Source organism: Mus caroli, unplaced genomic scaffold (assembly GCF_978045245.1).
Source record: "Mus caroli unplaced genomic scaffold, Mus_caroli_1 scaffold_5, whole genome shotgun sequence".
Taxonomy (NCBI): domain Eukaryota; kingdom Metazoa; phylum Chordata; class Mammalia; order Rodentia; family Muridae; genus Mus; species Mus caroli.
Window position 1 is genome coordinate 71,614,859 of NW_028227260.1, and position 15,357 is coordinate 71,630,215.

Here is a 15,357-nt window from a genome sequence, read left to right on the forward strand (position 1 = left end):
TCAGTCCTCTCAAGCTACCTGGTGTAGGGAGGATCACAATGTAAATTTTCCTCTGTTTAAGTAACTGAAGTCATTAGTAATCCATGCAAGACTGTAAGTTGAAATGGAATGACACAGTCAAAGTAATCAGATACTTTGGCAAAGAAAAATCATGTTTCAACTTTTTCATCCACACATAAGGATTATATTTTCCATATTGCTTACATCAGAAAACTATTGAAAATATTGACAAATAAAGTAAGTGTAAAGGTGGTTTTTAAGAGCTTTTCACATATTTTATTGTAGTCAGTAGAAGGAAGCCAATGGGTTTTCTAATTTATTTATTAATTTTTGCCAGTAAAGTTCCTGATATCAAACCACAAGCTGAAAAATTTGTTTGTCCCTTTGCCTTAGTTCTCTTACCTGTAAAATGAAATTAATAATAATTTGTGACATCTTTTTGGAGAATGGAATGCATTGCCACATAGAAAGCATTTAGAAGAGTTATTAACAGTACTCGAAAAGTTTTACCTGCTTTAGGTTGGCTTTTTTGGCCATTTTCACTAGAACACACAGTAAAGAAAACACAGATGCCACATCTCAGGCAAGCCACTACTTTAAAATCATTCTTTAAGATAAGTAGTAATTATTTTTGTACCCACAGTTTTTTCATCATGGATTGTCAAGAGAATGAGTACCGGGACCAATGGGGGCGCTGTGTCACCTGCCAACAATGTGGCCCTGGACAGGAGCTCTCTAAGGTAAAACTTTTTAATCAGTACTTTAAAAAAAGGATACATTTGTGTGTGTGTGTGTGTGTGTGTGTGTGTATGTGTGTATGTGTGTATGTCTGTGTGTTTTGTGAAAGGAGTGAAGAAGGTTTAAAGAGAAAAAGATCTGAGAAAAGCCAATATTAGTAATACAGTCAATCACAGCTATGACTAGTTCAGTTCAGCAGATATAATGAAATGCAAATAGTATGCAATAATAGTCATTGTTCACAAGAAGTGAGGCAATCATACTCATATATTAGGGAACCTCATGAAGAAATATTTCAGTACAGATCTCTAAACTTATTGCGTTAAAGAAACCTGTTAAACAAAGCAAAGTATACTTAATTTGATTAAAAATCATGGTACGCTATGGTAAGAATGAAGCCCTGTTGTAAAATTGCGTGGAAGTTCCTCAAGTAATTAAGAATAGGCATTTTTAGGGAAGTTGGCAGGTTAGAGATCTTATGATGCAACTCAGTGAAAGAAAACAGGATAGTACAGGGTAATCTCTATTCTTGCAGTAGACAGTAGCTGTAAATGGACTTATTAAGCCAAGTGAGATCTCTGTGGGGAAGCAGGCAAGAGTGGCTGTGAACTGGTGCCTAGCTGCACAAATTGGCTCTGGTGAGGTAATTGGAAACCGCGGGGAGGCACTTTACAGCACACACACTCAGCAGCACTGCAGTAACAGTTAGCTCATAACCAAGGACTGGATAGCAATTGCATATGAAGCCTTGGAACTAAAGCTTAGTTCTCACAGCAGGGCTCTGGTTGAGGTTAAGCCCAACTTGCAGGACAAAGCCTACACCTCCTTTCCCTTCCCCATACACCAGCATGGTGGCGCAGCCTGAGGAAAAACTTGCCACAAAACCTGGGTGGCTCCAGGGGCTGAAATATGATAGTACAGTTGACAGCCTCTTTATCCCAAATTTGTAGCTATACTCTATGGGAACCCACAGCAAGGGATCCGACCCTGGCTTCTCCAGCACAGTGATGCCAAACCACACAGAGTATCAAGAAGGGAACTGAGAACTACACTGCTCATCTCACTGCAGCTCTGCCAAATACTCAATCCAAAGTGTTTATTTTCTAATCTCTATGGGACAATACATACATAAAATCAGGCTTTACAGCTTTCTACTGGAATAAGAAACAAATGGCATCTTCCCCATTAGTGCAATTTGCCAGAGGAAAGTTTTGAATGGAAAAGAAAGAATTCAAAACCCATTCCAAGAGGAAAGAAATAGTGACTGATATGATTTTTCTAAAATCCAGTGCTTTTATTATACTTGTCTTTTTTGCTACTGTCAATGTGTTTTTTTTTTATTAGATCTTTTCTTTTTTTTTTTATGTAGAAGTAGACACACAAAGGAAATTTCAAATACAAAGATGATTTTAACTAATGAAAAATAAAGAGTCATAAAACATTTAGAAACACAGTAAATCATCTGTGATAAATTTAAAAATACTTACAAAGCTGAGCAGTGGTGGCGCATATCTTTAATCCCAGCACTTGAGAGGCAGAGGCAGGCAGATTTCAGGCCAGCCAGGTCTACAGAGTGAGTTCCAGGACAGTCAGGGCTACACAGAGAAACCCTGTCTCAAAAAACCAACCAACCAAACAAACAAACCATACAAAATGTATTTTTTCTTTCTTTAAGTTTCAAATGTTATCCTCTTTCCTAGTTTCCCCTTCAAAACTCCCCTATCCCCTCCACACCACTGCTCCCCAACCCAACCACTCCTACTTCCTGTCCCAGGCATTCCCCTATACAGGGGCATAGAATCTTCACAGGACCGAGGGCCAGCTCCCATTGATGACCAACTAAGCCATCCTCTGCTGCATATGCAACTAGAGCCATGAGTCCCACCAAGTGTTTTCTTTGATTGGTGGTTCAGTCCCAGGGAGCTCTAGGGAGTACTGGTTAGTTCATATTGCTGTTCCTCTCGTCAATGTTTTTGATAATTTTTATCTTTTCTTTTCATTTTTAAGCCTTAATTCTTGAATAAATATTCTGAAAGTATCTCAAATTAGGTCATACAGTGCTTAGCTTGCACAACTGTTTTGCATGCTTTTTAACCTATTATACTATTATATACTCTGTAGTATCTTTTTCCTACATACAACCCATGTACTTTGTTTTACTAATTTCCACTTCCTTTACAATTTTACTTCCTTGACTCTCTTCTTTCACCTAACTCTATCCCTCCAAAACTTTAAAAATGGTTAAACTATTAGACACTAACAGCATTCCAACTCTTTCCTCCCAATATCTTTCCTCATCTCAATATTCTTCCAGTTGCTCTAACATTAATTCCTATGTTTATCACATTCTGTCTGCTTGTAATCTTGGTAATGCTCCACTATACATCATGTTATTCTTGTATATTAATCTTCCAATAGTTTTTAGAATAAAAATATCACTGTTAATTGGCTAGAAGGACATTTTTGTAGGCATTTTATCCAGCAATTGTAGTTGATTCTACACCTGATAATTGGTTGTACCAGGAACCCTTAATACATGACTAGGGGTATAAACTCTAAACTATACATATAAATTCTATCACTTGAGTAATGAAAGTATTTTGACTACAAGAAAAACTAATAAAATAACCCAGATGCAAAAATCTAAACAGAATAGAACAAGAAAGATGACAAACCAAGGAAGAATGATGTTATCCCCATGAAAAATATAGTACTGGTATACAGTGAGAGTGAATTAGACAAAATCTCAGAAAAATATAGTTGCTTAATAAAAGAAGAAAAAAATAAAACCCTGAATAAACTCAAGAAGACTAAAACTAAACAGGTAAATGTAATAAGTAAGTTAATCTAGCACATAAAAATTAGAATTCAATGAAGAAACAGAAATATGAAAAATGGAGCCGGGCGTGGTGGCGCACGCCTTTAATCCCAGCACTTGGGAGGCAGAGGCAGGTGGATTTCTGAGTCCGAGGCCAGCCTGGTCTACAAAGTGAGTTCCAGGACAGCCAGAGCTATACAGAGAAACCCTGTCTCGAAAAACCAAAAAAAAAAAAAAAAAAAAAGAAATATGCAAAATGGAAAATTTTATTTATATAAAAATCAGCATGCTCCCTATTCTAAGGAAGGATGAAGTATCCACACTTCGGTCTTCCTTCTTCTTGAGTTTCATGTGTTTTCCAAATTGTATCTTGGGTATTCTAAGTTTCTGGGCTAATATTCACTTATCAGTGAGTGCATATCATGTGAATTTTTCTTTGATTGGATTACCTCACTAAGTATGATACCCTCCAGATCCATCCATTTGCCTAGGGCTCCCAATGAAGGAGCTAGAGAAAGTATCCAAGGAGCTGAAGGGGTCTGCAACCCTATAGGTGGAACAACAATATGAACTAACCAGTACCCCCAGAGCTGCATATGTAGCAGAAGATGGCCTAGTTGGTCATCAATGGGAAGAGAAGCCTCTTGGTCTTACAAACTTTATAAGCCCCAGTACAGGGGAACGTCAGGGCCAAGAAGTGGGAGTGGGTCGGGTTGGTAGGAGAGCAGGGTGGGGGGAGGGTATGGGGGACTTTCAGGATAGCATTTGAAATGTAAATGAAGAAAATATCTAATAAAAATTCGGAAAAAAAGTCAGCATGCAATATAAACCCAATTGAAAGCCTAAATAATACAATAGATCATGTGGAAGAAAAAATTCTAGAGACAGATGAACAGAAACACTAAAGATGTCAACAAAGATAAAATAATGAGAAAATATAACTAAAACATAGAGTTCTATGGGACACCATGCAAAGACTGATTTTGTCCCACGGCACAACTCCTGTACCTAAGACTCAGGGAACACCATAGAAGGTGGGGGGAGTGTCAGAAAATTTGTAAGTGCCAGAGGACCAGGAAGTCTGCTGTAAGATTGTGTCTTTTAGAAATGACAGTGAAGCTACAGCCACAGCACCTCAGTAATATGGCTGCCTAGACACACCTTGAAGAGTGACAATATAAATAGCACGCGAAGACAGGGAGGAGAGATCTCATAGGGCTCCACCTCAAAACTAAGAACTACAAGTAACTTAGGACTTCTGAGAGAAAGAGACTTCGACTTACTGAAGGATGAACCCCTTAATTGTTTATCCAAGACCAAGTGGTCAACACTGAAATCGTAAACATAAAAACTATGCTAAGTGGACTCAGAAAGCTGTCTTTAGTTAAAAAAATCAAACTTTCAAAATCTAGACTAACAGGGTGGCTATCCAGGTTTAGGAAGCATGTCAGTCAAAATATCTGTTTACAGATCTTTCCTAAGTACAAAACATGATAGATAGATAGATAGATAGATAGATAGATAGATAGATAGATAGATAGATAGATAGATAGATAGCACTAAAGTAAAAAGGGCAAATCTATCAGAATTCTAATGGATTTTTGAAGAGATGCCTTAAAAGTCTGGAAAGCATGCAATGATGTATTTCAAGAGCTGAAAGACAATGATTGGGAATTCAGTTACTATTGTATAAACTGATGAAATGACCCTTACCAAGTATGGTTAAACGCAAGGTTTCATCATAGATATGAGAGTGCAGCTTGAGGTATCTGGAATCATCCAAAGAAGGGAAAGAAAGTAATGGACTGAACATAGCAAGCAGACTGAACTTGGTGATCAGAGAAGAGGCTGGGAAGCAAAAGAGGAAGACGAAGAGAGAGCATGGGTAAAGGAGGGCAAGACAAAGGAAAGGAGAGAGAGAGAGAGAGAGAGAGAGAGAGAGAGAGAGAGAGAGAGAGAGAGAGAGAGAGAACCATGAGCTGGAGAAGTTTAGGGTAAAGAGCAGGATGTGTAGAGCTAGGATGCCAGTATGGATTCAGAAATGTTAACAGGTAGTTGGGATAGTGAAGGAGCCTCTAGGCCCTCATGCTATTTAGCATGTTAATAGCACCACAGATAGCTTTTTGTCCATGCAGACAGTGATCAGGAAATGGTTGCCTTCATAGAAGGGAACCAGCTTCATAAGTTACCACAGCATACTGGCTTTTGTATAATCACCAGTATTTTTATCTGACTACTAAATCCAAAATAGTTATATTGAGGACATGGCTCTGTTAGTAAAGTATTTGCTTCACATGCATGAGAAGCAAAGTTTAGACCCCTAGCACCCATGCAAAAAAAGCAATATCCACACATGACAGTATATTCCTGTAATCTTATACTGAAGAGATACAGCTGAAAGAGTCATTGTGGTTTAGTTGCCAGCTTATCTGGTTGAATTTTTGAACTCCAGATTCAGTGAGAGTTTTTGCCTCAAAACATTAGTTCAAGAAGCTATTGTGAATGGTGCATACTTTACATGTGTTTCTGCATACACGTGCATACAATCAGAGATTACAAACGAATAACTTATTAATATACTTTAATTGAAAGAGCAAGAAAAGGGCAAACCCCAAATCAGTAGATAGGAAGAACTAATCTTTTTCAAGGAAGAAATTAAGAAAATGGAAAAAATGATAACAATAAAGAAAAGCAAGTAATTAATGAAACAAAGAGTTGGTTCTTTAAAAAGATAAAGTCAAGTCATTTTACAAAACTATTCTAGAGAAACAGAGAGAAAACTCAAATATCAAAATTGCAAATGAAAGGACATATTTTACAGAAGATCCCAATGGCATTAAAAACAGCTTTAGAAACATCCACGAAGACATCTGAAAAAAATGAATGAATCAATAAGCACATGAAAGACCAAAATTAAACCAAGGTAGATTAAACAACTTAAACAGTCCTAAACTGTGCAATGTGATTAGAGGTTTTTAAAAATAGTAATAATAATAATGATAATAATAACTTCACAACTAAAAAGTACTAGGATGAGGATTCACTATTCAAGTCTAACAACCCTTCAAGGTAGAAACAACACCAGTATTTCTCCAAGTAGTTCATAAAGCAGAAAGATAAAGAACCTACCAAGTTCCTTCTATGAATCCAGTATTGCTCCAATACTTAAATTAGGCAAACAAAAGAAATAATGCTATCAGATAATTATAGGACAGTTTACCTGATGAACATAGATAGAGAATTTTTCATTAGCACACATGTATTAACTACTTCTCTATTGCTATGATAAAATGCAACAACCAAGGCAACTTATAGAAGAAAGCATTTAATTGGGTTTATTATTTCAGAGGCTTGGACTCCATGTTTATGGGACAAAGGCATGGTTACTGGAGCAGCTAAGAGCTCACATCTTAAAATCCCAATAGAGAGGAAGAGAGCTCTGGAGATACTGAGCAAAAGGATTTTGGAGCTCCCAAGTTCATCCCAGTGACATACCTTCTATAACAAAAGCACAGCCACCTTTTAATTCTCAAACAATTCCACCAATGGGGAGGGGATCAAATATTCAAATGTAGTACCCAATGGGGGCCATACTTATTTAATTTGCCATAGCATGCAAACAGAACTTATCTATCTATCTATTTATTGGATTTTTTTCGAGACAGTGTTTCTCTGTATAGCCCTGGCTGTCCTGGAACTCACTTTGTAGACCAGTCTGGCCTCGAACTCAGAAATCCGCCTGCCTTTGCCTCCCAAGTGCTGAGATTAAAGGCGTGCGCCACCACCGCCAGGCAATAGAACTTATAAAATTAATTTAATTCAAAACAAAAAGTACATTCATGGACAAGTTGCTTTTTTTAATCCAGAGATGTGGAAATGGTCCAACATATTCAAATCAACAAACATAATTTATGCCATATATAGACTTAAAGATATATAATTGTTTCAATTGAGTTGTTAAAGCTTTTGACAACTCTAACATCCCTTCCTAATAAAAGTCATAATAGAAGGCTAGGGATTGAAAGAAAATAGCTCAGTGTGTTAAAAGCTACATACAATAAACCTAAAATCAACATCATCCTAAATGGAAAAAAAATCCCAGGCATTTCCACTAAGATTAGAAACAAGATAAGACCTCCCTTTCTCCACTCATACTCAATATAGAAAGAAGACGACTCTGGAAGATGGTATACTGGTCAATTTTATGTCAACTTGATATGAGTTAAAGTCATTTTGGAAATGAGAAAATGTCCCCTAAAATTAGCCATTGGGCAAGAGAGTAGTACATTTCCTTCTTTTCTTTTTTCAAGAATCCTCAAAAACAATTTTAACTGCACCAATTTTCTGTAGCTTTTACATTTTCTATTATTAAAACTTTTATTAGTTATTTTATTTATTTACATTTTAAATTTTATCCCCCTTCCCGGTTTCCCCTCCGAAAAACCTCTATTCTTCCCCCCTCCTCCCTGCTTCTATGAGGGTGATCCCCCACCCACTCACCCTCTCCAGCCTCATCACCCTAGCTAGCATTCACCTACACTAGGGCATCAAACATTCACAGGACTAATGTCCATGCCTCCCACTGATGCCAGAGAAGGCCATCCTCTGATTACATATACAGCTGGTGGTTTAGTCCCTGGGAGCCCTGGGGGCGGGGTCTGGCTAGTTGATATACATATATATATATATATATATATATATATATATATATATATATACATATACACATTTCTTCCTATGGGGTTGTAAACCCCTTCAGCTCCTTCAGTCTTTCCACTAACTTTTAATTGCTTTAGAATCACTCTTTTAAAAAAGGTAACTTCACCAAGAAATGTTTTGGCCAAGCTAGATATCCACTTATGAAATAATCTATGTCCACATAAAACCAAACCAGCACATATGCATACCACAAAAGTCATGAAGCAGAGACAAGGCAAAAGAGCTAGCTTTACATTAGGAAAAAAATCATTTTCCTGAAGTTTCCAAAAAGACTTTTCTTTGCATCTTATGATAATGCATATCTGTATAGAAGGGTGACTATGAATGTATGTTTGACACACAAGAATAATTCCGTCAAGGTTTGCTAAACAAATAAAGCATTTTTGAGCCTGGTCATAATACTACCTAGAATGAAATGAACAATTGATTATTAAGGGAGGCCAATGATGTTTGGATAAGAAGCTAACAACATCCAAGACAACATTTCTGTTCAGTTACCTTTATTCAATTTTATATTTCACTCATGAATTATAAATAACCCTGTAAACAAATTATTGCAGAAGATTAACAGCAATTCCTTGGGATATTTTTCTACAAGTATAATTTGTGAACTAAATACAATTTTAATATTCTTGAAATATATAAATAGATATCACATTTGTACATTTTTACTAATTTCCATTACAATTGCATGTATTTTCAATAATGTATAAAATTCCCATGACCCAAAAGTCAAACCCCAAAATGAATAATGCATATTTCTATCATCTGTTACTTTTATGCTTTCTTCTATAATATTAATTACTAATTTATGAAGCTTTAAGATTTTTTTTTTTTTACTTTTCAAATATTTGGCAGGGATGTATACTAACCTGTGAACTCTTTCTTAGTACAATGTTTATTGTTCAACTTCTACTCAAGTAAAGTCCTTGAGTAGACAGATGTTATAAAATAAAATATTTTTAATACTTTATATAATAAGTATATTAAAATCAGAAATGTTTTTAAATTTTATTCAATGCCATTATTTTGTATGCACTTTTTAATACATTTTCTCTTACTATGTTTATTTGATAATATGGTAATGAATTCTTAAGGTTAAAATATTGTATGTTTTTAGCATAAACCATTCTTGATTATGATTTTCAGTTAATTGTTCTTGCATGTTATACAAACAACTTTTAAAAAGAAATAACTATACTTACTCCATGGTCAGCATCGAAATTTTGTGTCAGCATCATGAAAGCATGATAAAATTAAGATAAATGTTTCCTGATTATAAAACTGATTAGCAGCAAAAGCATTTGGGAACCTGAATCATTTGAAAAACGAAACTCTTTTGCCTCCTAACTATGAAAGATGATTCTCAACAAGACTTGTAAATGATAATTTGCATGTTTTTAATTCTTAGGAAATGATTCATTCATCAGTGAAAGGAATGGCTGGGGGGGGGCAATGTGATAGTATCTGATTTTATCTACAATGCTCATTTTTGCCTTTTAATTGCTTTGATTAGATGATTTAAATTTAAGATTGCTATTGATTGACACTTTAAGCCTGAAGGCTGTTGTTTTATTGTTGGGCTCTCCATTCCTATTCCTTTCTTTGTCTTTTCTTGCCTTTCTGTTGGTTATACAAAGTTGTATTTTAAAACTTCATATTGATATATTTGTGCCAATTTTATTGTATTTATTTGTATTGTTTGCTTAGCTGTTGTAAATACTAAAATAGACACATGTGACTTTTTAGGATCTGCTGGTTTCAACTTTTTTTCCCATTATGAGTATAGAAACATCCATTTAAGTGCCTTTACTTTCCCAATATCTTAGTCAGTGTTCTACTGCTATGAAGAGACACCATGACCCCAAAAACTCTTGTAAAACTTTTTAATTGGGGCTTACTTACAGTTTCAGAGGTTTAGTCTATTATAAGTGTGATGAGAAGATGACAGGGGGAAGGGGGAGGGAATAGGGGATTTAAAAAAAAAGAAGAAGTTATTAGAACAACAACAAAAAGGACTTCCTTTGCTTCCTTTGGAAGTTTGTATTATCCCATGGTCTTTTTTTAGTATTGTAAAAACTATTCCTTGTGGGCAAGGTATTCAAGTTAGTTCTAGCACCAGCTCCTCTAAGCCCTATCCTTGATGTGCATAGTGTGTTATAGAAATATAGACTTACTTTCTACTTTTGAGGACAATCACTGTTGACAACAATAGGCTGTTTGTTTTGGGGAGTCTCTTGGACAACCCTGAGCAAAATTTCAAAAGAGGGTTTCTCTTGCCTGCTCTTTACATTTTTGTTAGATTGTCTTTGGCTCTTAGAGGAAGCATTTTCAATCCAGATAGGAAATATACATGAATATAATAAATAGTTAATAGTATGATTCCTTATGACCTTTTCAGACATGCTTGTTGTTATTTTATCCTCCCCATTCGAATTTCATTTCCCTTTCTCTTCCATAATTTGAGCCTCTCTGTCCCATTTCCCTGATCACATCATTTGGATCCTGCTGGTTCCCTCTGCTCTGATCTTGAGCCAATTTTCTTAATACTATTTGTGGGCCGTTTTTCCTCTTTATTTCTTGAGCTCTTCACATATTTTGGATATTAATCTTTTTCATATGTATAGCTGGCAAAAATTCTTATTCTTTGGGAATAATCTTCATGGGATTGTTTCTTTAGCTGTGAAGAAGCCTTTTAGTTTTATGAGTTCTACTTTTTAATTCTATGAGATCAATCATTACCCACAATACCTTAGCAAGTGAGACACTATTTAGAAAGTCCATTCCTACATTCATTTTATGTAGAGTACTTTGTATATTTTCCTGTAACCATTGATATTTCAAATTTAGGTCTTGGCTCCATTTGTATTTAGATTTTGTCAAAGGTAATAGATACAGTTCTGATATATTTCTCTTATATGTAGACATCCTCTTTTGAATATGTTGTATTTTCACCAGTGTGTGGTTTTGGCATCTTTGCAGAGTATTAGATGAATGTAGCTATATATACTTGTGTCTCAATCATCAGTTTTGTTTCATTCATCAGTTTTGTTTCATTGGTCAATATGTTTATTTTTGTGCCATTATCATTGTATTCATTACTTGACCCGTTAATACATTTTGAAACTAGAATGGGTTTTGTCCCCTAGAGTCTTAAGGTTCCATGTGAATTTTACAATAGTTCATTTCTTTTCTATTTCTGTAAAGAATGAGATGGGGATTCTGATTGTGCTTGCATTAAAACTCTAAATGGCTTTTTAAGAGAACACTCATTTTCACAATATTAATTCTACCAGTCAATAAGCATGATTTATGTTTTTACTTTCTAGTGTCTTTATCCCTTGCTTTAGAGGTTTAAAGGTCTTTCATCTCTTTGGTTTGGTTTATTCCTTTCTTTGAGACTGTTGTGAATGAGCGGCTCTCCATGGGCTCTTTCTCTATAAGTGTTTTGGTTGGTGGTGCTAGTGCTGGATCTATTTTTACTTGTTTCTACAAGTCTTCTGGGGAATATCTGCAATTTCTAACATATAATCTCATGTCAGTTGCCAATAGAGATAGTTTCATTTATTGTTCCCAATTAGTATCGCTTTAATTTGCTTTTTAATGCCTTAAGTTTCCTGGCTGGTGCTTACAGTATTGAAAAGGAGTGGGAGTAAAAGCTCAGTTTTTATAAATTATCTTTATAATTCCAACATTTTTCACCTTTTACAAGCTACCAATTTTGATCATTTCTTTTTGATTGAAAATTTTTAGTAGCTACCATTTTATAGTGTGTCTACCAGGCAACATGGGAGTTTTATGTTAACCTGAAGAATATCTTTTTTCCCCTTCTTTCTTAAGTTGAAGTTTCACAGAATATTAACAATTTGCACATGGCGGTTATGTACTCTCAATATCTTAAAAATATGGCTTAAGGAATTTTTCAAAGTTTCAGACAAATACTCACTGTCATTTCAGTGATTGTTGTTTTAGAGTTAATGTCATACTGAATATTTTCAACTCTGACCTTCGCCAAGAAGTTTCATTATATACACATACACATAAACATAATCTCCAGTACACATAAACACACGTACACATATGTATATATAGATATAGATAGATAGATAGATAGAGATAGATAGATAGATAGATAGATAGATAGATAGATAGATAGATGTGTGTGTGTGTGTGTGTGTCTGAGTGTATCGGAATTCCATGTGCTATACATGTGCGGGGTATATAAATACATGTCTGTTGTGGGGGTGGTTTTCAACCCATGCCCCTGTTGGTAAAAATAACAACTCTGAGACTCAAATATATTTACAAATTCCTAGACCATATAGCTATGCATGTTCCCCTGACTAGCTCCTGAGTTAATATCTTATTTATTCAAATCTAAGTTCTGCCACTTGGCTGGTTTCTTCTGTCCCGGTTCCATGACTCTCCTCTTTCATATTACAGGGTGCATTCTTCCCTTTCTCTACCCCAGAATTCAATCAGTCTACTGGATGTCCTACTTTCTATTTCCTGTCTAAGCTTATAGACAAATCACCACTTAATTGATAACTCCTGCATCTGTACAGTACATAAGAGATTCTTTCTATACACATGTGTGCATTTGATGATATTTGGTGATTTTTTTCCAAATCTATGAAAATTTTAGCTTTTGTTTCTTTGACTATTTTCTGACACACATTTTATTTGTTTTGATTTCATGTGGTTTTCATAGTTTTATTTCTTTGTCTGTTATATTATCCCCCAAATTCTCCAGTCATTTTCTTGGTTTTGACCATTTTAGTCTAATTGTCCTGTTATTTGAACTGTATTCCTTCTATTGTTTTATCTTCAGGTTCAGTGATTTTTCTAATTTTCTAGTAATCAGCACAACCAGTGAATTTTGTTCATTTATTCAGTTATTTTTATAACTTCTGTTTGGCTCTTAAAAACAATTTCTTTGAGCTAAATTTAGTTACTTTCAGGTCTAATGCCAGCATTCTGAAGGCAGAAGCAAAATGACTTCAACCTTGAAGCCAGATTGGGGCTACATGATGAGCTCCAGGTCAAATAATACTATAGAGATGATGTCTTAAAATCCAAATTTGCCCAAAAAAAATTCCATTCATGTTCTGTGATATTTTAATTTCTCTCATATTTAAATGTATTTTATAACTGTCAATGAATTTTGGAGTGCTTTAAAATCCTTGTTAAATAATCCCAATAATTGATTCATCTAGCTTGTGGTATCTGTTGATTGTCTTTGCACTGGCTAGTTTTGTGTCAACTTGACACAGCTGGGGTTATCACAGAGAAAGGAGCTTCAGTTGGGGAAATGCCTCCATGAGATCCAGCTGTAAGGCATTTTCTCAATTAGTGATCAAGGGGGAAAGGCCCCTTATGGGTGGGACCATCTCTGGGCTGGTAGTCTTGGGTTCTATAAGAGAACAGGCTGAGCAAGCCAGGGGAAGCAAGCCAGTAAAGAATATTCCTCCGTGGCCTCTGCATCAGCTCCTGCTTCCTGACCTGCTTGGGTTTCAGGCCTGACTTCCTTTGATGATGACCAGCAGTATGGAAGTGTAAGCTGAATAAACCCTTTCCTCCTCAACTTGTTTCTTGGTCATGATGTTTGTGCAGGAATAGAAACCCTGACTAAGACAATGTTTTTTTGGGGTTTTTTTTTTGTTGTTTTGTTTTTGTTTTTGTTTTTTTGTTAATCTGATTTTCTTGATTCTTGTTATCATGGGTGTTTTATTATGTCTGATGTTGTGTTTCATTATGTCTGACTTTTTTTCAGGAGACTCAGAGTCCTACTACAACCTTCCATTTAGCAGGCTGTGTTAACATACAGATTCTAGCCTTCTTGTGCATATCACTTTGAAAGACTAATTTTCTGTATCCCTGGGGCATTATTTGGTCTATATTGCTTTTTAGTGCTATTTGATATTTGGAAAGATGTTTCCTGAGAAATTTTTCTATTTATCTCATGTGAATTAAAGAAGTCTCTCAGTTTTGGAGATTAAGAAAATTTCTACAACTATAGTCATTGTAGGATGCTGCCTGCTTGTATACACTCAACTATACAGCCTTAAGTAGTAGTATACTTAGTCCCACAAGATTAAGAGAGTAAGGACTGGGTAATTGTATCAATATCTCTGTTGCTCATGTCTCCTAAAACATAGTATCTCTGTGCATACTCTTTTGACACAAAAATTTCTCGCTTTTAAGATAGGGATGATAATGCAATCTTAGAAGTTTTATGGTGAATAAACATGTATAAAAGTTCCTGAATGTAGGGACTTTTTTACTCTGATACTTTTAATCATTCAGTCATAATATCCATAGCAGAATCATAATTTATATATTAGTTTCTCAATAAATATTATATAAATTAATCAGTAAAATCAAGGAAAATTCTGAACAACCAGTAAAATTGTTATTTAATTATCAGTGAATATTGGCTAACTTCCATCATTGTCTCTCTAGTGAGTGAGTTAATAGGGAATCATGTCATGTTCTTCTGATACCAGTGGTCTACTTATTATTTCAGAATACATAACAATATGTAGTGTTACTTGTTTGAATTACTATGTACTAGGCATGATGATAACAACGGCACTTGGTTTTACCTAACATCCTTGGATATCTAGTCTTACTCTCTTGGTCCTCCAAGCAGTATTGGGTATGGTTTCCATTTCCTGGAGTGGATCTGAAATCAAACCAGATATTTGTTGGTTACTCCTACAAGCTTTGGGCCACCATTGCCTTAGCATATCTCATAGGTAGGATACCATTTTAGATGAAAGAGTTTGTACCTGGGTTGCTGTTCTTATTTCTCCTTTGGTAGTATACAGAGCACATTCTGATACCAAGAACACTAGTCCTTATGGGTAAGGGCTTTCCATAGGCAAATGGTAGAGTTCTCCATGTTTAGTGAGTTGTGTAGATATTGTCTTCAGGAATTGGGCCTTGTCATCAGTTTGTGGATAAAACTTGTAGTGTTTGCCACAGCCTGGGTTGTTTGAGGGTTCCCATGTGACCCATTTTAACTCAATTAAATATAACCCAGTTTTGCTACTAGAGGCTTAATTTGGTAACAAGATATG

General features: G+C 35.4%; 1 protein-coding gene across 2 annotated transcripts in view; it reads left to right on the top strand.

Annotated features, from left to right (window-relative positions):
• Eda2r (ectodysplasin A2 receptor) overlaps positions 1–15,357 on the top strand; it is a 42,599-nt gene that overhangs the window by 14,902 nt on the left and 12,340 nt on the right. For both annotated transcript variants that reach the window (XM_085838103.1, XM_029473618.1), the window contains one exon: positions 644–740. In XM_085838103.1, the coding sequence (XP_085694229.1) occupies positions 644–740 (97 nt within the window). The remainder of the gene's footprint in view (positions 1–643; positions 741–15,357) is intronic.